Genomic DNA, 23,178 nt, shown 5'->3' on the forward strand with positions numbered 1-23,178 from the left:
GCAGAGAATTGCTGCGTCACTTTTGTTTGGTTCAGAAAGCACAGGAAGTAAGTACCTGACGTCCTCTCCCCTCCCTTCTCACATTGGCCTCGGCCGGCCGGAAGCCACGTGGGGGTCAGGAGCTCCCAGGAGGTGACCGCAAGCACTGCTGGGTGGACAGGGGAAGCGGCCCCGCATTCAGGTGTTCCATCAGGCCCCCGATAGCCCGGCCGGTGGGGCTCAGTGGCTGAGCGTCGACCCTGCACCAAGAGGTCTCCGGTTCAATTCCCGGTCAGGGCACATGCCCAGGTTGTGGGCCCGATCCCCAGTGGGGGGCGTGCAGGAGGCGGCCAGTTGATGTTCTTTCTCATTGATGTTTCTATCTCTCTCTCCTCTCTAAAATCAATAAATAAAAATTATTTTTTTAAAAAGAACCCCATCCCTGGAAAACCCACATGAAGTTCCTTGAAACGGGCCCATCCTCAGTACCGGGAGTGTCGAAGCGCGTGCCCCGGGAGAGAGGTGCCGTCGCTGCCTTGGACGTGCAAGATGACACGGGGACATCGTTACAACAAATTGAAGCCAAAAGAGCTGAGCTATAAATTTCGGGTTGTACAAAACCATACCAAAAACAAGTATAAAACGTTATCGAAATGCAGCACTGTATGTCCGTAAGTCCTTCCTCCCCCACGTACGGAGAAGGGCAGGAAGGCGGGCGTCCGGGGCTGAGCACTGAGTTGGGGGACGTATCCCAGCTATTTTGTTCTGCGCCGGGTGCACTGGCTTGGAATACGCCGGATTTTCTTTTTCCCTGTGCTGTTCTGACTGGCACAATACAGAGGCTGATTCAATTTGACAGCAAAGTAACACCAAGCCCCCCAAATAAAATTACTGAGATGTACAACAGCGTCAAAACCCCAATTAGTTTTGTATCCTTGAAGCTCTGGGAGGGAACCGAAAGACCCCCATCACGACGAGCAGGCATCGGTTGAAGCTGCAGAGATTACTAAGATGTAACCCTCTAATTGAAATTGCTCAGAGCACACCATGACAGAGAGAACGGAGGGAAATAAGTGAATTTCCCCCCTCCCAATAATGACTCATTCCAGAGTGTTCTGTTAACTTTCCGCGTGACGTTCCTTCGCCAGGGTTGGGGAGAACAAGTTTCAGAGGTCTCGGCAGCAGGAGCGCCAGCCACAAGACGCGCGTGTGTCAGGGAATCACACGCACGCGTCGGCGGTGTGGGCGACACCGACTGATCAGCAGCGTCTCACCGGATCACGCGCACTTGGAAGGATATTTACAGCTTCGGCGAAGGAGGAGGGTCCTTCTGACCAAACTTCAGCTTTTGAATGACTCTGAAGTGCGTCTCCAGAATAAACAGGAGTAACGTGGTGCCCCGTTCATGCCCCGTCCCCCAGTTAACCTGCGGGTGCTCAGCCTCAGTTTACCGACGAGGATGTTGGCTGCCTGGACTCTATGGGGTGCACTTGTCGATAACACGTGGCTGTCGTGGTTGATGCCACGTTAGGGGGAGCAGAGGATGCCCTGGGAGGCAGCCACCGCCGCTGTGTCGCGCATTCTTAGATTTTGCTGCACACCCCCCTTTGCCCCGCCTGGCACCCCATGAACACCAGCGGGGTGGGCCCAGGGGAGCTGGGGAAGGCTGAGGCTGAGCCCCGGGTTTGGATTTGTGGGGGATGTCTTGGAAAAAACCCGAACGGCTTTCCCAACCCTTCGGTGCTTCGTGGCCAGAGCTGGGGGGTCCTGCCGGCCTGGCAGTGTCTCCCGGGGGGGCCTCGCCAGTCTGAGCGGAGACGGCCCCTGGCGCCGGGCGTCAGATCTCTATCACCAGCCGGTCTTCGTCGTCACTGCTGGTGTCGCTGAACTCCACTCGGGTTTGCTTCCTCATTCCTTCCAAACTCCTCCTCTTCGTGGCTTTCGCCGGGGCTTCTGGGACTTCCATGGGCTGCCCCAGCTCAGAGGGGACCGCACCTCGGGGGTATAGCTCAGGGGTAGAGCCTTTGGCTGCAGAGGGGACCGCGCCGTCCTTCAGAGCCACTGATCCAGATTCTTGACATTCCTCACGGTCCTTTCCCAGGGGAGGGCAGGGGACAGGGACTTGCCCACACCCCTGTGGCCCCCCGGGAGGGAAAGGTGACTTGGGCATCCCTTCCTCTTGGGGAGAACTAGCTGGACCTGGTCCCGAAGCTGGTATTTCAAGATGAGCTTTTCTAGGTGACCTCAGTGGGACCGAACCTGGGGGTCTTTGCCCAAGGGAAGGTTTCCCTGGCGACGGTGACGGTGACGTGCCTTGGGCTATGGCTACAGCTTTTCTGTCCAGGGAGCTCTGGGTCTGAGGCCCCCCTGCAACTCTGCCGTGGTCTTGGGGCTCTGCGCCCGGAGTTCCCAGGGCTGTGGGACCTCCTCCCGCCCCCAGGGAAGGACCCACGGCAGACACGGACATAGCGACGTCATGGCCAGGAGACCGTCCTTTGGATTCCGAGGATGACGGTTCTCGAGCATTCGAGAGAGCACATGGTTTGGGATCTACTTGCCCCTGGAAGGGCAGCCGCTGAGTCTCGGGCAGCCCCACGCCGAGACCTTTGCCACACGACAGAGGGCTGTTGCTGGCCTCTTGTATGCAGTGGTCGGCGGGCAGAGACCATCCTGGCCCGACCACGGTGCTCTGAGGATGACCGTCGCCATGCTCACCGGCCGACGGAAGGAGACCCTGTAACAAAGCGCAAAGGAGAGTAATGGGGCGGGAGATGAATCGGAAGACCCTCATGGTCAGAAACACGTCCTCCCGAAAACAAGGTCCCGAGTCTTAAAGGTTCTCTACCGAGGGTGAACATCCACAGCACGTCTCCGTGGGTCCCCGTCAGTAACTAATCGGGGCGAGTCAGGGTCCCTGTCGACACAGTCGGCAGACAGGACTGCCATGCGTGTTACCCAGCCAGTCCCGAGCACACCAAACAGCAGCAGGGGAGGGGGGGCCGTAAATCTGGACAACGGAGAGGCGGAGACCACCCCGTCCCAGTCCCCACCTTCAGGGGCCACGCACGCCTTTCCCTGACCGTCCTGGGACTTGCGCCGGGACAGCTGCCCTCTGCCATTGGTCTTCGGTCCTCCTCCTCCTCCTCCTCGCCAGTCCCACAGCCGCGAGAAGCCGGGGTGGCACGCGGCGGCTCTCCTTGCAGACGTAGCCCTAAAAGCGGGGAAGCACATGTATACGCACCTGACGCCATAAAGTCAGCAAACAGTCACGTCCTAGCAGTTTACCTGCATCTGTGGGACCAGCCCTGAGCTCATGAGCCCTCCTCCCACACGGCGCCGATGGGAAGTCAGCTGACCTTGGACCCATCCCCAAGGTCAAACCTGCTAAGAGGAGGCAAGAAGGGGCAAAACCACTCCCGGAGGCAGAAAGATCCCTCAATTACACCTGTTTTTAAAAAGCTTCCTTGTGCCCTGGCCAGTTTGGCTCCGCGGTTAGAGCATCGGCCCGCGGACCACTGAGTTGCAGGTTCGATTCTGGTCAAGGGCACGCACCTCGGTTGCGGTTCGTCCCTGGCCCCGGTTGGGGTCGTGCGGAGAAGAAGGCAGGCTCGCCCCGCTGTGTCGGGACGTGCTCTCCATGCCCGAGCCTTGCTCGCCAACACGGTTTTCCCTGGCGCTAGTCCTGACTTGGGTTTTTTCTTTTGCTGAGTTTTTTTTTCCAATGGACTTATTACTAAAATTACCCTCCAATCTCTTTCCCAGTGGCCTAAGGTCTCCTTTTCCTAGAAAGAGCTCTCATGAAACGTGAAACTTTCTTTTTTTTTTTTCCTAAAGTTTTTCAAAAAAAAAATTTTTATTGAATGTATCGGGGTGACATTAGTTAATGAAATTAGGTACGTTGCAAGTGTACAATTCTATGATACGTTATCTGTACACTGGATTGTGTGTTCATTACCCACAGTCAAGGCCCCTTCCATCACCATGTGTCCCCACTTTACCCTCTTCCCCTGTGCCCCTCCCTTGGGTCATTGCCGCACAGGCCCCCCTGTGCCCCTCCCTTGGGTCATTGCCGCACAGGCGCCCCTGCGCCCCTCCCTCAGGTCATTGCCGCACAGGCCCCCCCTCTCCCGGCTCAATAAACTGCGTCTGGTGTCCCCCAGCCTCTTGTACCCACTCCAGGACCGAGTCCTGGCATCCTGCTGGGGGGCAGGAAGGGGCCCCACTGTGAGGAGCAGGGGTGGGTGGAGGTGTGGGCTCTCTCGTGCTCCGCCCCACCTGGCACCAGGAGTGCTGGTGTTTTGAGGTCCCCACTGTTACAGCAGGACCAGGCCCTCTTCGGCCACGTCGGTGGCTCTCGGCCCCTGGGGTGCGGTCCCCACAACTGTGGCCTCAGTTTCCCTGTCAGGGTTCCTGGGGGCCGGCACCTCACAAACACATTTCTGACGAAATCCTCTGACGAACTCCTCAGAGGAGAGTGGAGGTAAACGAAGGTGTTTCGTCCTCCATCGTGAACCAAAAGGACAGACCTGTTTGTTTGTTTGTTTGTTTGTTTCTTTCTTTTGTTTTGTTCATCTTCACCCGGGGAGGTTTTTCCATTGATTTTTAGAGAGAGGAGAGGGAGGGAGGGAGCGAGAGCAACGTCGATGTGAGAGAGACACATTGATGGGTTGCCTCTTGCACGACCCCAACCAGGTCCCAGCATCGAACCTGCAACCCGGGCACCTGGCCTTGACCGGGAGGGCATCCAACCTGCAACCCCGAGGTCCGTGGGCCATTGCCCCAACAGCGGAACTGGCATGGCCAGACCTACTTCTTCCATCTCAGGGAGCTTCCCAAACCAGCTCTGAGAACCCCCAGAAAAGTGCGGGGTCCGGGAACAATGCCTGTCCCTCCCCCCGTCTCCCAGGCACCTGTGTGTCGGGATGTCCAATGACAGAGCCAGGCCTTCGGCATCCGCCCACCGGCTCACACCCCCCGGTCCCTTCCGTGACCCCGACAGGACGCTTAGCCCTGAGCATGGAGACCCCCAGAGGTGCCCTCAGGAGCGCCTGTCCAGCGGCAGAGGACAGACCGAGCACCGGCAGACAGCTCGGGTTGGACGGGGGTCACGGAGGAAACAAACCTCAGACAGTAACGAAGAAGAAGAGGCTACGATGGAGACTGTGACAACAAACGGGAAGAGAGCACTACAGAGGGTCATGATCACAGTGCCACAGCAGAGCAACACCGCATCACAGAGAGGGGTGAGGGGGGTGACCGTTCCCTCGACAGAGAAGGCCTCTCCGAGAAGGTGACGCCTGAAGGGGACCCGAGGTCTGGAGGTTGAGGAGAACCCCACACAAAGCCATCCCAGACAAGGGAGGAGCAGGTGCCAGGGCCCTGGGGCGGGAGGAGCTTGGGGACTAGGGACCTCATGAGAAGCCATCATGGAAGGAGGGTGCTGAGCGGGGCAGGGCCCGAGGAAGGTGGGGAGCCCCGGGCTCAGACCTCACAGGGTGTGGGCAGGCGCTGGGGAAGGGTTTAGGTCTTGGTCAGTGGGAAGAAACTGCGTTTTCAGTGGGGTCCCACGCCTTCCGAAGACGCAGGCTGCTGCTATTCGGAGACCAGGTTTCCGGAAAGAGGGGTAGAGGCGGGGAAACCAGTCCCAAGGTTCCCGGGGTGGTCTGGGCCAGACGACATGGCCTGGCTGGGGCGGCGGAAGTCGAGTGAGTGAAAGCGGACGGGTCGAGGGCATTTCCACCGCCACCCTTGAAACATCACCAGAAGCTGGTGATGGTGATAAACGTGTCCACAGCCCCACGGTTTGCCAGACGCCTCTTCGCCTTCTAAGTGGATTGAGCTGAGCCCCCAGGGTGACAACACAACCAGACAATTCATTCAATTCCGCCGGGTAAAACCGATTAGGGTGGAGGAGAAAATCAGATCGGCCCGATGTCTCCTCGACAGGTTGTTTGGGTTCCTCAGCCCCACGGAAAGGTCACGCGCCCGTCGGGCCGATAGCTGCTGACTCACCGGGGGAAGCGGGGGAGCAGACTCGCCCACCCCAGCTGCCCCCAGCCTGCCGCCCCCGAGAACAGTGAGTTATCTGTGACGGTTGCGGGAGACAGTGCCCACACAACGTCCCTGCGGCGTGGTAAACAAATCTGGGTGATTGGAGAACGATGCCCACTTGCTTTTCGGAGAATGGCCCTTCCCGAGAAGCCGGTCTCGCCCCGGCCACACGTTCAGGCACCTGGGTTTGTGCAGCGCATAGGACCCTTCCCGCCTCTCAGAAGTCCCGGGTTCCTGCACCACGCCCCACCTTCAGGGTCCCAGTGTGCACGCCACGCGATCCCTCCCCGCCCCCCACCCAGCTCAGCGGCTGCCCTCCCTGATCAAAGCTGCGTTTTCAATAGTTTTGCTCAGGAATCATTGCCCAACCGCGTCTGGAGAGGAAGAGACTGCTCAACGCACAGTACCATGTTTCATCTGGAAAAGGCTTCGGCGGTTCTCACCCTGTGGGTCGCGACCCCTTGAGGGTCGAACGACCCTTTCACAGGGGTCGCCTAAGACGTAACAGTGGCAAAATTACAGTTACGAAGTAGCAACGAAAATAACTTGATGGTTGGGGGTCAGCACAACACGAGGAGCTGGATGAAAGGGTCGCGGCATCAGGAAGGTTGAGAACCGCTGGCCTAGAAGAAACTGACACAACTAGAAAGGGAACGGTCAAGAGACACCACTGAGGAGCTTCCGCCGTGGCTTAGACAAACCCGCTGCCCGCTGTCTAATTCTCGGGCCTGATTAACATGCTAATAGACAACATGACTCTAATATCATTCTCTGAAAATGTAAGTAATTCGATACATTCCTTTCAGTTACCCCAATACACCGAGAACCCCGTTGATCTGCAGGCCAGAGACCGAGTTACAAGGATAAACACGTGTCCACGCGATCGGCCCCGAAACACGTGGCACGTCTAATCTAAACAAGGACGCGGGCGTCATCTCCTATCAGCTGACGGGAGAGTAAATTGTTTAGAAGCATCCCTGACATGTAATTTGCAATTATTCAAGGAGAGGTGAGCAGAACTCCGCAAACCATGACTGTGTGGGCAGTGACTGGCTCGTGTATTCAAACGTTTGTCAAGCCCGTCTTTGTTCTGAACCCGTATTTTTTGGAGCCCGTATAACGGCACGTAAATACTTCTTGAGACCATGCTTGCTGAGGGCTCAGCACAGCCGATGCTCTGGGCTGAGACCTGTGCTGAGCGTGGCCACATGTTCGGGGCAAACAACACAGACACGCATGGAAGTTACAGTCCGATGGGGGAGAGGTTCAGTCCTCAAATCACTGCGCAAAAATGCCCGGCCGGTGTGGCTCAGTGGTTGACATCGACCCTGCACCAAGAGGTCGCCGGTGCAATTCCCGGTCAGGGCACATGCCCAGGTTGTGGGCCCATCCCCAGTGGGGGGCATGCAGGAGGGGGCCAGTCGATGTTCTCTCTCATCGATGCTTCTATCTCTCTCTCCTTCTCCCTTCCTCTCTCTCTAAAATCAATTTTAAAAAAAAACAACTAATTATTATTATTTAAAAAATAATAATAATTGCGCAAACATGTCACCGAGCAAATGTAGTAAATAAAAGGCAACGGGCACCCTGAGATGGTGACACTGGGCCGACCCCACCTGCGCCGACGGACGCATGTCCAACCACGCACACCGTGAACGCATCCCGACGGTGCCCCTGCTCGCTGGTTTTCTCTCTGACAGGCCGAATCATTCATCCGTGTCGTTATCCAAGCAGCATCTCTTCCGGTGTCTGCATGCCGGACATCCCACTGGCCGTCCGAAAGGGAATTCGTTGTTTCGACCGTCCCACCACCATTTGCGTTTCCAGAGCTTCTGCAGAAGAAAACGTTTGCCGGCAAAGGACGGAGGGAAGAGGCGTCATCCCTGTCCGGCGGGGGCTGGGGGTCACCGATTCCAATCAGGAGGTGATGGTCGGTGGGTGGCCTCCGGCATCAGTTCCACAGGCGGAGGGGGACTCGAGAGGGGACCCGAAAAATACGTCTACCGAGGACAGCTTCAGGTGGTTCTCCACGGTCCTAAGACTCTGCCTCCCAGTGATCGGACACACCTTTTATTCAGAAACCAGTCTTCCTCGTGGTTTTCGTCTCCTCTCTATTTTTTTGTTTGTTTTCTTGTTTATTTTTGTTTATTTATTTATTTTGTTATAGATGTTTCTCCTTTTTCCCCCATTGACAACCTCCTCCTCCTCCCTCCCTGCCCTGTCCCCAGCTTTGTTGTTCATGTCCACTGTTCATGCATATAAGTTCTGTGGCTTATCTCTCCCCTCCACCCCCTCTTCTGGGGGTTGTCAGTCTGTACCCCACTTCCATGTTTCTGGTTCTACCCTATTCCTCAGACTGTTATGTTCATTATAGTCCGTATATAAGGGAGATCATGTGGTATTTGTCTTTTTCTGCTTGGCTTGTTTCACTTACGATAATACTTTCCAGGTCCCTCCATGTCGTCTCAAAGGATAAGAGATCTTTCTTTCTTACAGCTGCGTAGTACTCCATTGTGTATATGTACCACAGCTTTTTTATCCACTCTTCTACTGATGGGCACTTGGGATGTTTCCAGATGTTAGCTATTGTAAATAGTGCTGCTATGAACATGGGGGTACCTATATTCTTTCTGTGGTGTTTCAGGCTTCTTAGGGTATATTCCTAGAAGTGGGGTCACTGCGTCAAACGGCAGCTCCATTTTTCACACTTGAGGTAGCACCATAGTTTCCCACAGTGGCTGCCCCAGTCTGTGTTCCTTCCTACCTCTTGGGTGGAAGGCGGCCAGGACAGCGCCCTCCCCACAGGGGCGCTCCCCGGCGCCACGCGGAGGGCAAAGCGGTGTCTGCCATGTTTCTGTAAGAGAAAGCTGTCACCGCGTTCAGAGGCACCGGCGTGACTTTCAAATACAGAGCAGAAGCGGGATGATGGATCCCGGGCGAGAAAAGGACGGGATCGAAGAGAGGGCACCGGAGGCCAGACCGAAGCAGCCGGTCCACGTGGGCGTCATCATCTGGACGGTGGTTCGACGACACCCGCCCGTGCAGGCCTCTTCCCTGGGACCTCACTGATCCACTTGCTCCGGTGTCTCATCTCCCTCGAGGTTTACACCCGAAAGGGAAGGAGAAATGACTCTGTTCCGGCGATTCCGGAGCTCTGAGACTCAGCGGACCGCTTCAGGGGAAGAATTAGCATTTCTCTGTTCATTCTAGTGAGACCGGATGGGGGAGTCATTAACCCCCGTGGGGCAGAGAGAAGCCCCTCCCGGCCCCCAGCTCTCGGGAGCCTTCCCGTGAGAAAGGGGCCGAGCTCAGGTGGCCGGCCCGGCGAGAGCGGAGAGGACTGAAGGACGCGGTGGACAGAGGTGGCAGCCACACACTGCGGGGTCCCCAGCCGCTGCAGGCAGCGCTCAGCAAGGCCCTTGTCCCTGTGTGACTCGGGAGGCCCTCGCTCGAGGACCCGCCATCACCGCCGTGTCCACCGTGCTGCTCCCGAGAGGAAAGTGTCCCTCACCTTCTCCTCTCTGATATTCCCTCCAAACCCGGTGAGCGGGGCTGATTTGGAACATTTCAGCAACTCGAACGCTTGGGCGCGTGCAGACTTCAACACGGTTCCTTCCCAAAGTGGAGCAGAGGCCTCTGGAACTAAGACAGCCTCGCAGAGGGCTCGGGAACACGCGTGGGCCAGTGAACCTCCAAATCCAGCCGGGAAGAGCGGTTTCGTGGGTGCGCCGATGCCAGTGGTCTCAGCCAAGGTGATGCCGGCAGACTGTTGGGGCATCCTGACTGGTGGGGAGGGATGCATCTTGGGGGGGGGGGGAACAGCAGGGACACTGCTCAGACCCTAAGTGCACAGGACCCGGGGCGGAGGTCAGAAGGGCTGTGGTTCAGAAACGCAGGTGACACCCAGAGCCCCAGCTCAGAGCTTTGAGGAGGAACGGCGCCAGGGCGGGGCTGCCAGGATCACAGGGCCAAGCTCAAGGCCCCCGCACTGGCCCCCGCGCCCCCCAACTGAGACTGTGACGGGCCCGGGCGCCAGGACCGTTGGCTTTTCTCCAGGAACTCGAACCTGCACTCCACCGAGGCCGAGAGTCACATGCACGGTTTATTTCAACAAGCGCGGTGTTGCTCGGAGGGCTCGGAGGGAAGACCAGAGAGAAACAACGACATGGGCTCCGAGACCCAGACGAGGGTGACGAGGCGGAGCCCGGCGCGGGCCCCGCGCTATCGGGAAGGACGCACCGCGGGGCAGGCTGCCACCGCCTCACCTCTTTGTCACCCAAGTCCAGTTCCTCAGGAAGAGAAAAGTTGACTCACAGAAGAAGGAGGAAAATGCAGTTTTCTATCTCTAACCAAATCTAAAGTATTTCTGTACCATCCTCGTGTTCCTTTTTTTTTTTTTCCCTGAAATTTCGCCTCTTCCGAGTAATCATGTCCCATCTCTTTTCTCAGAAACCACTTTCCCCGTGGCTCACATCATCCCTCTTCCTAATGAAAGGCAATCCGTTCGAGAACACTTCACTTACCATTTTCTCAAAAAAAAAAGAAAAAAAGATAAAATCGTATTGAGTGGGAAAGGATGCTTAAAACCTTTCGGTAAGTTGAAACCCTAATCACACTCTGACAATAAGAACGCCCTGGAAGAAAGACAGACAAATTGAGGGGAAGCAGAGAAGCTACAGAATGGGGGGGGGGGGGCGGAGGGGGTGCAGCCGCCGCCACAGAAATGGCTCTTGTTATTGGAATTATTTGGGGCCCCAATCGAATCGAGACAACCTGCCTTATGGAGCATTACTCTCCGTTCTCAACTCGAAATGGAAATTACAGACAAAAGAAGCTCAACCTCTGGAATATAATGGATGTGTTTAAGCAATTGCCTCGTCATGTCTTGGGACGTACATCCCCGAGAAGGAGGTGTTATCGCAGTAATTCTGTAAGCAATCTTATTTCACTAAGGACTCATTTCTCTAAGAACCTCTCCCCATCCATCCTGACAGTAAAGACACTCGGACGGAGCCATCCCCGCGGGCAGAGGCGCGGAGGGCACTGGAGGCTGGGGGTGACCCTGGAGTTCAGGCTGCCGCTGGGTGTCCCCGCGGGAAAACATCTCAGGTGGTTTGTCACAGAGAAGAGGGTGGGAGAAGTACCAGGGGACCCTCCGCAGCCCACCCGTCTCGACTCGCTCACGACAGACTCATAGTTTCCCGGCGAAAAAGAGAGGAAAAAACCTCTATCTACTTCATGTCGGGGGACGGCATCGGCCGCCTCGCCTGGGGCTGAGCGGTCCTGCCTCTGCAGCTCAGCCCGGCAGACCCTTTTGTCTCAGAAACACCTGTCCCGGAAGCTCTGTTGAATCCGCCGGTTCTTCGGGGACAGGCAGATGCTTTGATGATGCTGTCCCCGGGGGAATGTCTCCCTACGCCACGCTGGGGGGCGGGGGGCCAGAACCCAGGCGCCGCGTGTCAGCCGCTGAGAAGTGGAGTGGGACACGGACTTCAAAAGGAGAGACGCGCCGGTAAATGATCGGTGGGACGGGGAAGGAAGAGCGAGGCCTCCCTCGCCCTGGATCCAAATCCGGGCTTAGTGTTCATGATGAAAAGCTCGCTTCTCCCTCGCGGAGGGTGTGTACACGCAGCTGAAGAGAGGGGAATTAGGACATCATTACATGATGATTAGCATTGTGGTAAACGCCACGGGGGCAATGAGCTATGAATCATACCCCAGGTAATCGGGCTCTAGAGGTGGCTGTGACCAGCCTGAGGAATGTCACCTCACACACCAGCCAAGGAGATGACTAAGAAGCCCCAGCCCGGTTCTGCCGAGGACAGGTAGTTGAACGGCCCGTCCGAGGGGCAGGAAAACGCACTGGTCCAGGTCTACCTGCATAGCAGGGTAGTTCCCTCTCCTGGTGTAGTTTTCTGAGCGCTCGTCTCTTCTGAGCCATCAGATGTTTTTATATCAGAAACGCTTTTTCTTCCTGGTACCTCGTTTCTTCGCCATTTCTTCAATGAAAGGCGATCCACCCGAGGTTCCCCCTGTCGGAGGTTCCGACCCGCCCCCCACCCCGAAAAATACTCGGTGGAAAGCCATGTTTAAAAGTCCGTCCTTCAGCCCTAGCCAGTTTGGCTCAGCGGTTAGAGCGTCGGCCTGCGGTCCGCAGAGACCCGGGTTCGGTTCCCGCTAAGGGCACGTACTTCGGTTGCAGTTTGTCCCCGGCCCTGGTTGGTCGTGCCGGTGGCAGCCACTCGATGTGTCCCTTCACGTCGATGTTTCTCTCTCTCTATCTCTTCCTCTCTCTCCCTCCCACTCTATCTGTACAAAAAATGGAAAAATGTCCTCGGGTGAGGATAAAAATAAATAAATAAATAAAATAAAAGTCCGTCCTTCAGTTAAAAGTTTGTGCCGAGACCACGTCCCTAAAACATAGAGATGGAAGAGACGACGCCATTTAAAATCTGTGATGTCAGGACAGACATCAAGAGTATCTGTTTTCCATGCTTCTCACTGTTCAACGCGTCTGGAAAAGACTGTTTGTTTCTGGAAATATAGTGGAGGGCTTGGGACAGCTCTTGTTTCCTCCAGATTTGCATTCTCGCCCTGGCCGGTTTGGCTCAGAGGTTAGAGCGTCGGCCCGCAGACCAGAGTCCCGGGTTTGGTTCCCGCTAAGGGCGTGAACCTCAGTTGCGGTTTGTCCCCGGCCCTGGTTGGGGTCGTGTGGGTGGCAGCCAGTCCATGTGTCTCTCTCACATCGATGTTTCTCTCTCTCTCTCTTTCTCCCTGTCTCGCTCCTGTTCTATCTGAAGATAAATGCAAAAATGTCCTCGGGTGAAGATAAAAAGAAAAAAAGATTTGCATTCTTAAAAAGACGACCTTGATCCATTTCGATGATACTAGCTGGAAAGAAAGATCTTCCCTTTCCTCCTTCTTTAATCCTCATAAAGGGGAGTAAACTCATTTCAGACTGGAGACAGACACAAGAAAGAAAGCCGTCGTGTCAGCTGATCAGTCTCGGTTTCCCTCCGCCTTAGGAAAGGACACATCTGAGGCCAGGTCCTGCATCAAGGACGAATAAAACCTAATTTGACGAGAGAAAGAGGACGAGGGAACATTTGTCTGGTTTCATAACACCTTTCTTCTATCTCATGTGGTACTTGGGTGTTTTTTCTTACCTCAGAACACCTGCTGTTCCATTCTCTTGGCTGTTTTCTCATTTTTTATTTTTTGAGGCGCGCTGAATGCCTCTCCCACTCAGCTCTCTCCTCTAAGCAGCGTTATCGGAAGAACCTGTTCACGCTGTTATACCGGATTCACCAGCATCCCGTCAAACTACTCAGGAGCCGAGGTTCTGGTACAGACAAGGCCAAGAACAAAGGCCCCTCCACGTTCTCGTTAGAGGCTTCTCATGCCCGAATTTACTCCAGAATGTATGCTTCCTGGCTCGTGTCATAAACGGGGTTTTTCTTAATAACGAAAGAGACTCAACCAGGTGGAACATGCTGTAATCGGAAGACTTTCGACTCGGCTTCACGTCGCCCTGAAGATTTCCATCTCGAAGAAAAAGAACCCCTCAGTGCCTGCCACCCCGCAGCAGTTCAAGTCGTGGGGTGTTTTTTGTTTTGTGTTAGTTAGTTGTTAGTTAGTTAGTTGCTTGTTAGTTGTTAGTTTGTTAGTTGTTTGTTAGTTGTTAGTTTGTTGTTAGTTTGTTAGTTGTTAGTTAGTTGTTAGTTCGTTGTTAGTTTGTTAGTTGTTAGTTAGTTAGTTAGTTGCTAGTTAGTTAGTTAGTTAGTTGCTCGTTAGTTAGTTAGTTATTTTTGAGCAAAAGCCTCTCTGTGGTTTCTATGGATCCTGAGAGAAACTGAAGGAGCACGGCCATGACCACAGGAGGGGACAGAGGCTGTGCCCCGGCACCACGAAGCTTAGCTGCGCCCCGCGAGCTGAGGGGCGGGGCCAAGGGCAAAGGAATAATGGGAAGAGACGCACCAGCTTCTTCCAGAATTCCATGAGGACACGCTTTAGAAATTCTACCTTTCAAAGTCCTGCCTTCGGTGGCAGGACCCTCTGAGCGTCAGGGCCGCCTTAGCTTTGGCTTCCTCTCCGTTTAATCGGATTGGTCGTTGCCCCGGAAATCACGGGTAAGCCTACCGAACTGGTGACGAAACCTTACTTCTAAAAGTAAAGAAATGGACACATTGACGTCACTGAGAAAGTCCATGCTCGGAGGCATCTTCCCTGAAGGTTTCAGGTTGGCCACCCCGAGAAGGAGTCTGTTCGTCTGTTTTGGGGTCCCAGAGGTAGATAGACAAGGACATGCGGGGCCGGACAGAGGTGGGAAGGTGCCCCTTAGGGCTTCTCTGGAAAAATAATGTAATCGACGTCATGCACCCAGAAATCCCCCCGGGGAGGGGAGAGCGGACTGGGAGGTGGCTCCGCGGGGCGTCCCTTCCATGTTCTTGATGAAAGACGACAGCCAGGTCTACCTGCTCCCGTCTCGGGAAAGTTCTCCTGATAGAAGTCACGGGGCGGGTTTCTAGCGCGTGCAGGGACAAGTGAGGACTACGCCGAGGACAAACAAGGAAGTCCAAGAAAGAGAGGACAGAGACAGAAGAACTGAGCCTGAGCCCTGGTCCCTGAACACGTGTTCAGAAAATCTCCTTGGCTTCTGTTTAACATGCGTCATTACCAAATTCAAATCAGAAAAAAAAGTACGCAGCTCAAATGATCATGGAGTAAACTCACATCATGGTTCTAAAATAAAGTCGTTTGGCCGGACCGGTGTGGCTCAGTGGTTGAGCGTCGACCCTGCACCAAGAGGTCGCCGGTTCAATTCCCAGCCAGGGCACATGCCCAGGTTGTGGGCCTGATCCCCAGTGGGGGGCGTGCAGGAGGCGGCCAGTCGATGTTCTCTCTCATCCATGTTTTTGTATCTCTCTCCCTCTTCCTCCCTCTCTCTCTAAAAATCAATAAAGAAAATAATGATGATGATGATGAAGTCATTTGTACGTCTCTGTGAATGCCGACAGAAGGGAGCGAGAGGGCTGCGTGAACGGCCATCAGAGGGAGGCCTGGGCGCCGGTGAGTGGGCTCTGGGAGGGTCCCCACTTGCAGCCCCCGGAACGCCGAGGAAAACTCAGCGTGCAGAAAGCAGGAGCAGAGTGAGAAGCGGACCTGGAGCCCGAAGGATGTCCGTGGACGACACAGAACCACGGGGCCTGCCAGGGGGGCAAGTAATAGAGATGACGACGCCCCGAGGGCTTTCTCTCTCGGCAAGGAGTTTTCAACTTCTCTATGCAAAAGCAACCTTCAAAACGTCAGTTCTGAGGGTTATCAGTCTATGTCACGTCCAGTATTTCCCCCCGACAGAGCCGTCGTTCCCGCCGAATATCCCCGGTCCTGAGTTCACTGTGAGCGACTACCAAGCCTTCTGCATCCTCATGACCCTCGGGTGTCCACGCCAGCCCGATGCACACGGGAGAGGACAAGGAGACGGGACGAGCACGAGGCTCCGGGGTAGGAAGGTGCCCGGGGTACGTGGTCCCACCTATATCCAGCCGCCAGTGTGTTTCCTGAGCTCGGACGGTGCGGTGCTGAGAGGGCTTTACTGATGAAGAAACGGTCCCAGAGGACCTCTGCACCCCATCTCTCCTCTGCTCGGGGTTTCGGGTTTCAGATGAGAGGCCTCAGGCCTTGAGAAGCAAACATCTCATTGGAGCCAATCGGCCCAAAGAGAAAAGCGGGGGAGGGGCAAATGGACTGATCCCAGGGGAACTGAGGTTCAGGCACTCAGGTGGCCAGAACCAGCCTCCCACCCTCCTAGGAGGTAACCAGTGGAGAGTTTGACTGGTGAACACCCCAGAACCAACCCAGCCGACGAAGAGCCCCAGGCAGACTGGGCAGGTTGAGCAGGAATCTCAAACGGGTCAGGATTCGGAGGTGAAGTCGGATCTGAGAGGCAGTTCAGGGTACATTCCAAACACATGGGGACCCCAGAGAGGTCGATGCTGGAAGTGGGGGCCTGAGGGCCCTGGGGGGGTTGCCAGATTAAATGTGGACGCCCCGTTAAATGTGAATTTCAGTCCAACAGTGAACCATTTTCCACGCAAGTGTGTCTTCTGCAGTACTTGGGACATGCTTATGCTGAAAAAACATATTCACTGTTGATCTGAAATTCGAGTTTAACGGGGTGCTCTGCATTTTCATTTGCTGACTCCGACCAGCCTGCCTTGGCCTGTAGGGAGCGGGGAGCAGGCTGGGGACCGGCCATGCTCACCAAAGTCAGGCTGAAGACCTGGGCCGGGCAGCTCTCTCCTCCCTGGCTCCAGGCTCTGTCCCGTTAGTCCAGGGACAGCTGCGGGGTCTGCACTGCTCTGAGACGAGCAGTTATTATGAACAAAGGTATCTGCCGAGGAGGGCACCTCAATCACCCTGAGTGTGGAGATGGCCCCAACAGCCCTCGATGGAGAAATAACTTGGGGGGCTCCCCAAAACCCCAGGAGCCCAGTACCCAGGCAAAAGCTAAGAGGGGAGAAAGAAGCAGCAGTCAGAGCCCTCGTACCATGAGCACCACTGAGAAACACAACCTTCAGAAAGTCGAGTTTGAAAGCGTGTTAGTCTCCATGATCTCAGAACATTTCTCTCCCCACCGTGGACCAAGGGCATTCATTTTCTCCTCCGAATGGTCCCCTGGTCCACACCCTCCGGGAAGGGTGATCAGGGAGAGCTCATCGTTCTAAAGGGCTTTCTGGGGGGACCCTGTGCTGCCCTGCAACAGATACAGGGAGGGCGGCTGCAAGGAGCGGAGACGGCCGGGCGCAGACGGCCACGGCGCGGGTATCAGACAGCCACGGTGCGGGTATCAGACGGCCACGGCGCGGGTATCAGACGGCCACGGCGCGGGTATCAGACGGCCACGGCGCGGGTATCAGACGGCCACGGCGCGGGTATCAGACAGCCACGGCGCGGGTGTCACGTCCCGAGCGAGGAGCGGAGACAGCCGGGCACAGACGGCCACGGCACGGGTATCACGCAGGAAGCGCTGGGCCAGGTGCCACACGCCAGTAATTGCAGGGGGGGACATTTTCTAGATGAGAGTTTTTTTTGCTTATTCTCCTCTTTCAAGAAATTTAAAGCAGGGGGGGAGGAGAGAAGGAGAATAAACTCTTTTTTTCTTCCCTTTTTAAGCCAAGAGGGGAAAAGAAGAAGGCAGATTTGGGCTTTAATCAGTAAACTTGTCTGCGGCGTGTACCACAGAAGACAAGTGTCCATCAGAGTGATCTCTTTGACCTGGGGGCAAAGGGCTCATAAAAAATGACCCCCAATCCTGAAGGGATGGCTCCACCAACCAGGAGGATGACCTGTGTCCCTTCCCGTCTCTGCACCTGGAGGACAGAGCGGGTGTGTGGCCCCCGTGGCCAGCTGGCCGGGCCGGGACAGACGGACGCCCTCACTGTGCTGCCGGACTCACGGCACACAGGCAGAAAGAGGTCCGAGCAGGCATGGAAACGTCTTGCTCTGGAGGGGTCGACAGGCCAGAGGGAGGACGGGTTCACCAGGACTTCCAGTGGCCCAGGAGGCCACCGTTCCCAGCCGGACAGTGAGACCGACAGACCGCAGGCTGAAGAGACAGTAGCTTCTGACCTTCCGGTCAGTGCAAGAGTTTTAGCCCCACTATGCAAAAACAACTTTTCAAGATGCTATTTTTTAAAATGACTAGGTTTTCATCTCAGAAATATTTCTCCTCTGCATATGGGGACCGAAGCGCGACCTGCCCCGTGCCCGGCTGCAAAGGAACCGGAGGCAGTGTGCTCCTCACCCTGACGGTCCTCCGAGGGCGAGGCCTGCTGCCTGCCGGCCACTCGGGGAGAGGCGGTGGGAGGCGAGGAAACGGAAAGGAGCGAATCATAAAATGCAGAATAGGTTTCAGCGGAGGATGGACCCTCCGGTCCTTTATCTTCTATGGGCAGCATCTCTCCTCTGATTACAGGTTCTGGGTTTGCTTCCTCAGTGCGGGTTCTCAGGCCGTTCATATCAAATACTTTCCAGGAAAATAAAAGTAATTTACTTTTCCAATAATGTTTTGGTTCGGGTAAACACGGCGGTGAACTTGGTGTCGTGGAGCAGCCCTGGGTTATCTTTGATCCAGAAACACTAATTGCACCATGCATCATGGGAGAGGGCGGTCCGCGAGCGCAGGGGCCCGGAGAGCAGGGAAATGAAGGCAGGCGCTGGAGGCAGAGGGCAGAGGGCAGCGGACTTCCTGGGGGGGGGGGGGCCCTTCACAGTGGAGACCTTGACACACACCACCCTAGCCGGTGGTCAAGGTCAGCATCCGAAGCGCTGGACCTTCGATGTGATGTGATGAGACGGACACTTCACCTTTAGGATCTTGCTCCCAAACCCATCACCCCCATCGAATTGTGAGAAAGACGTCAGACAAAGCCCAGAGAGGAACACCCTACAAAATACCGGAGCAGGACGCCTTTAAACCGTCAACGTCACCAAAAACGAGGAAGATCTGAGAGACAGTCACAGCCCAGAGGAGCCTCAGGAGACATGATGAGCAAACGTCATGTGGTGTCACGGGTGGGATCCTGGACCAGGAAGAAGGTACTAGAAGGAAGCTAGGGAACCTTATCGCACTGTGGTGTTGAGATAATACACTGTATCCACAGTTCACGTGTCACTAAGTATAATGAATGCACTATTGGGAGATAGTAACAGGGAACCCTCTGTTACGACGTTTTTGTAAATCTGAAACTGTTTTAAAACAAAAGGTTTCTTTAATGGAATACTATGCAGCTGTAAAAAAGAAAGCTGTCTCACCCTTTGTGACAGCATGGATGGACCTGGAGAGTATTATGCTGAGTGAAATAAGCCCGTCAGAGAAAAACCAATATCAGATAATCTCACTTATAGGTGGAATCTAATGAACGTAATCAACTGACGAACAAAATAGGTCTAGAGGCGTGAATATATGGCACAGACTTACGTATCCCGGGATGGGGCGGGGCGAGACGGGAAGAGATTCACCAAAAATGTATATGAATATATGCATAACCAGTGGACACAGACAACAGTTCAGAGAAGGCCTAGGGTGGGACAGGGGCTGGGAGGAAGGGGGTTAAAGTTGGGGGGTCATAGGACATCTGTAATACTGTCAATAAGAAAAGAAGAGATGCCCGGCAGGTGTGGCTCAGTGGTTGAGCGTCAACCCTGCACCAAGAGGTCACTGGTTCGATTCCCGGTCAGGGCACATGCCCAGGTTGTGGGCCAGATCCCAGTGGGGGGCGTGCAGGAGGCGGCCAGTCGATGTTCTCTCTCATCGATGTTTCTCTCTCTCTCTCTCTCTCTCTCTGATTTCCTAAACATCAATAAAAGAAAACAATTTTTTTTAAAGAAGAGAAGCAACGTGCCAGGTGGTCTCTGAGGGGCCGTGCCCACCTGTTTCTCCTGGGCAGAGCTCTGTGGTGAAGGAGGTAGTCTTTCACTTTCCTTGCTGAGTGTCTCAAGACCTACACGACATCTCAAACCTGCTGAAGCCCACACGGTGGCCTCACTGCCTGTCGGGGCTGCGCATCTCCTTGGAGACATGACCTCGAGCCCTCTCCTGTGCTCGGTGGGCTGGGGAGCGGCAGGCAACGTGTTTTGTGCCTCGGATTGTAAAGAAAACCATCAAGGCTCACCTCCACGCAGGGGCCTCGTGACCTGTGGCAGAACCCCTCCCTGGGCCTCAGTGTCCCCATCTGTGCAATGGGAGAAGTCCGTGCCTCCGGCGGCCGTGTTGACAGAATAACGGGAGTTGACCCCACAAGCAGCACACTCGGATCTGAGCCCAGCGCTCTCGGAGTGCGGGGCCATTATGTCCGCAAGTGCCTTTGTCATCATGACATGCTCTTGTCCTCGTCACCTATGTGTGGTTTGTAGCCGGTCTCCCCTCAGCTAGAACAGCTGCACCATTGGGGCGGGGCGGGGGGCTGCTGTCTTGATCACCACCATTTCCCAGCACCCCCAAACACTAAGAAGCACGTAACAGGTGCTCCAGAAAGACCTGCTGCGTGAACTTCCTGAGTGAAATTAGTCTGACTCCTGACCACCCAGGGCTTGTCCACTCCGTTCCCCAAAATCATAAATAGGGTGCCCACCCCGAGATGCCCGCTGACGCAGCTGCAGCCCCCGGTTCGTCAGGGGCTGACTGCGTGTCCAGCAGGCCGGGCCCCAGGGTGCAGGCGGACCCCAGGAGCGTTCACGGCCGGACAGGCTGTTCGGAAGATCTCCCTCTCGGTTCATTCACAGCCGTGCCCCCCCGCCCCCACGGGGGAGATCAATAACGAGTTCACTCTGCTCCGCTCTTCTCGCTGATTATAATCATATCTAAAAACCCTGATCGTTTCTTTTAAACTCCATTTAATGTCAATTTGCATTCATCAAGGGTTTGTTTTTTCTTTAAAGGGGTAGTTCACGTCAAACGCCAAACATGAATTTCGAGAGGAACAGGCCCCATGGCTGAAGCGGAGGAGGGAAGAAATGGAGGGTGTCGGTACCTTCCAGCCGTCCCCGCAGGGCCTGAGCAGAGGGCAGCGGGCCATCTCCGCTCCTGTCAGCCTGTTCCAGACGCTGGTCTGCTCTCGGTCACACGTGATAGTGACTTTCTGTTACGGGGTGTGTAGGTGTATTCCTGGGCGACCAGTGGGGGTGCTGGGAAGGAACAGCGCGATGCCCATCTGTCAGTCATGACGGCCTTGTGCCTTGTTCCTTGTGAATGAGCGAGGTCCCTACTCCTGTACTGCGTGGCTCCCGTGTCACTGGGGAGCCCTCCTCGTGGCCATGACGACAGGACGGGCGAGAGCGGATGCAGACACCACCAGGTACCCCATCTTTTTATTTTTCTGTTTCTTTGTTGATTTTTAGACAGAGAAGAAGGGAGAGGGAGAGAGAGATCGAAGTATCAATGAGAGAGAACATCGACTGGCCGCCTCCTGCACGCCCCCCACTGGGGATCAAGCCCACAGCCTGGGCATGTGCCCTGACCGGGAATCGAACCGGCAACCTGTTGGTGCAGGGTCGATGCTCAACCACTGAGCCACACCAGCCAGGCAGGTGCCCCACCTTTAATGGTGTGGACAAAGGGGGAAACCCCATGCTCGTTTCACAATGGGGGGCAGAGAGCACGCCCAAGAGGTTTGTTCAATACGGAAGCAATTGGAAGTGGAGGAACTTCTAGAGAAATTCACACCCCCAATCCGGAAACATCGGCACATGTGTTTCGCACCCAGATTCTCCAAGTGGTAACAACTTGGCTTTCTGCATGTCAACGAACAAAACTAGTTTTTTCCTAACTCGAATTTCAAAGTTCTAGCTATAATTTTTTGTTGTCGTTGACTTGACTTTTTACTGTGACGGGGCGTTCAAGAAGGAATGAGATTGTAGCCCTCGCCAGGTAGCTCAGTTGGTAGAGCATCATCCCCACACGCCAAGGTGGCAGGTTCAGTCCCGGTCAGGGCCACACAAGAAGCAACCAGTAAATGTATCGATAAGTGGAACAACAAATCAGTGTCTCCCCCCACCCTCTCTAATCAATACATAAACATGTAAAAAGAAAAAAAGATTTTAGTACCACTTCAAGAGACTCATGGTCCGGGCACAGAGGGGCATCTTAGCCTGTGAATAGTACCTGGAAAATGGCATTACTGGTATGACTACGAACAGAAATTTTTTTTTTTTTTATTGATTTTAGAGAGAGAGGATGGGAGAGGGAGAGGGAGACAGAAACATCGATGAGAGAGAACATCAACTGGCCGCCTCCTGCATGCCCCTCACTGGGTATCGGGCCCACAACCTGGGCATGTGCCCTGACCAGGAATCAAACTGGCAACCTCTTGGTGCAGGGTCGACGCTCAACCACTGAGCTGCACTGGCTGGGCCAGAAATTTTTCTTCTGAAGGGAAAAAAATAGTGACAGTTCACCCTGTCTCTCTCTCCAGCCCATCCCCTCATTCTGATGTGTTTTCTTAGTGATCAGAACCAACTTTCCAGCCGGGGCATCACCGCACTGCTAAGAGCTGTATTTCCAGGTTTTCTGCAGCCAGGGTGCAGTCATGTGCCCGCCCCTGAACCTGGGCAGGCCCTGTGACTCTCCTGGGCCAATAGGATGCAGCAGAAGCGGCTGCGTGCTGGTTCCCAACCTAGGTCTCAAGAGTTCTGTGTGCCCTTCTCTCTCTTTGAACCCACGGGAGGCTGGGGGACATCTGCTTTATCACCCCATTCCCTGCTGGCTGCCAACCAACTTCCATGCATGTGAGTGAGGCCACCATACACCAGCCAGACCCCCCAATCTGCCAGCTGACCCCACAGACACAGCAGCAAACTGGCGAGACCAGCCAAACCTGGTTCACATCAGCAGAATCCCCAGCTGATCCAGAGACTGACGGGCAATGAGAAATACTCACTGTTGTAAACCACTGAGTTTGGGGCTGTTTTGTTACGCAGCAGTAGCTGACTTACAGCCCAGGTAAACATATGTTTGATACAAGTTAGCTAATACAATATAGCAGAGATACTTAGGGGCTCCCTTGATATAATACATAGGGATGTGCAAATACATATCTATGATGATTCATATGTAATTTTTGATTAAAGCTTTGTGGATTATTTGTTCAGAAATCAGAGGTAACATGGTGTACTTTGGGGCTCCCCATTATAACCAGTGAGGGCTGGAATGAGAAGCATACCATGTAACAACCGGGGTCTGGGGTCGACGTCTGCACTCAGAGCATCTGCGCATGTACAGCATCGCTCTGCCTTCTACACGTCTATGAAATGAGCATCCTTGTCGCTCTGGTATTTCTGTCAACAGTTTCAAGGAGATGACAGAGGACTCGGAACAGTGACTAGTCCGTGGTAAGCACCCCACTGATGTTGGCTAAGAGCATTCCTTACGAGACAATCTATTACATTCCATATTCTTACGAGATAATCTATTACACACAAATGATCACATCTTCCTTTTGGAATCCAGCAAGACCAGCTGGTCCCACCTCAGCTCCTCGTCTGATCACCCAGAAAAGAAGTTAGGCTAAGAACTGTGTGTGCCCAAGGAAAAAGAAAGGTTTTACCCTCAAAATTCATCCTTCAGAAAAGAAGCAGTTGCCTTATAAC

General features: G+C 54.7%; 1 protein-coding gene across 1 annotated transcript in view; it reads right to left on the reverse strand.

Moving 5' to 3' along the window:
* Positions 1-374: 374 nt before the first annotated feature.
* Positions 375-23,178, reverse strand: part of ZNF831 (zinc finger protein 831) — a 79,628-nt gene continuing 56,824 nt past the window's right edge. The window contains exons 6-7 of the mRNA XM_036244649.1: positions 3,030-3,190; positions 375-2,713 (exon numbers count right to left, since the gene is read on the reverse strand). Coding sequence (XP_036100542.1) covers positions 2,691-2,713; positions 3,030-3,190 — 184 coding nt within the window. The 3' untranslated portion in view covers positions 375-2,690. The remainder of the gene's footprint in view (positions 2,714-3,029; positions 3,191-23,178) is intronic.

Source organism: Molossus molossus, unplaced genomic scaffold (genome assembly GCF_014108415.1).
Source record: "Molossus molossus isolate mMolMol1 unplaced genomic scaffold, mMolMol1.p scaffold_m16_p_6, whole genome shotgun sequence".
Lineage (NCBI taxonomy): Eukaryota > Metazoa > Chordata > Mammalia > Chiroptera > Molossidae > Molossus > Molossus molossus.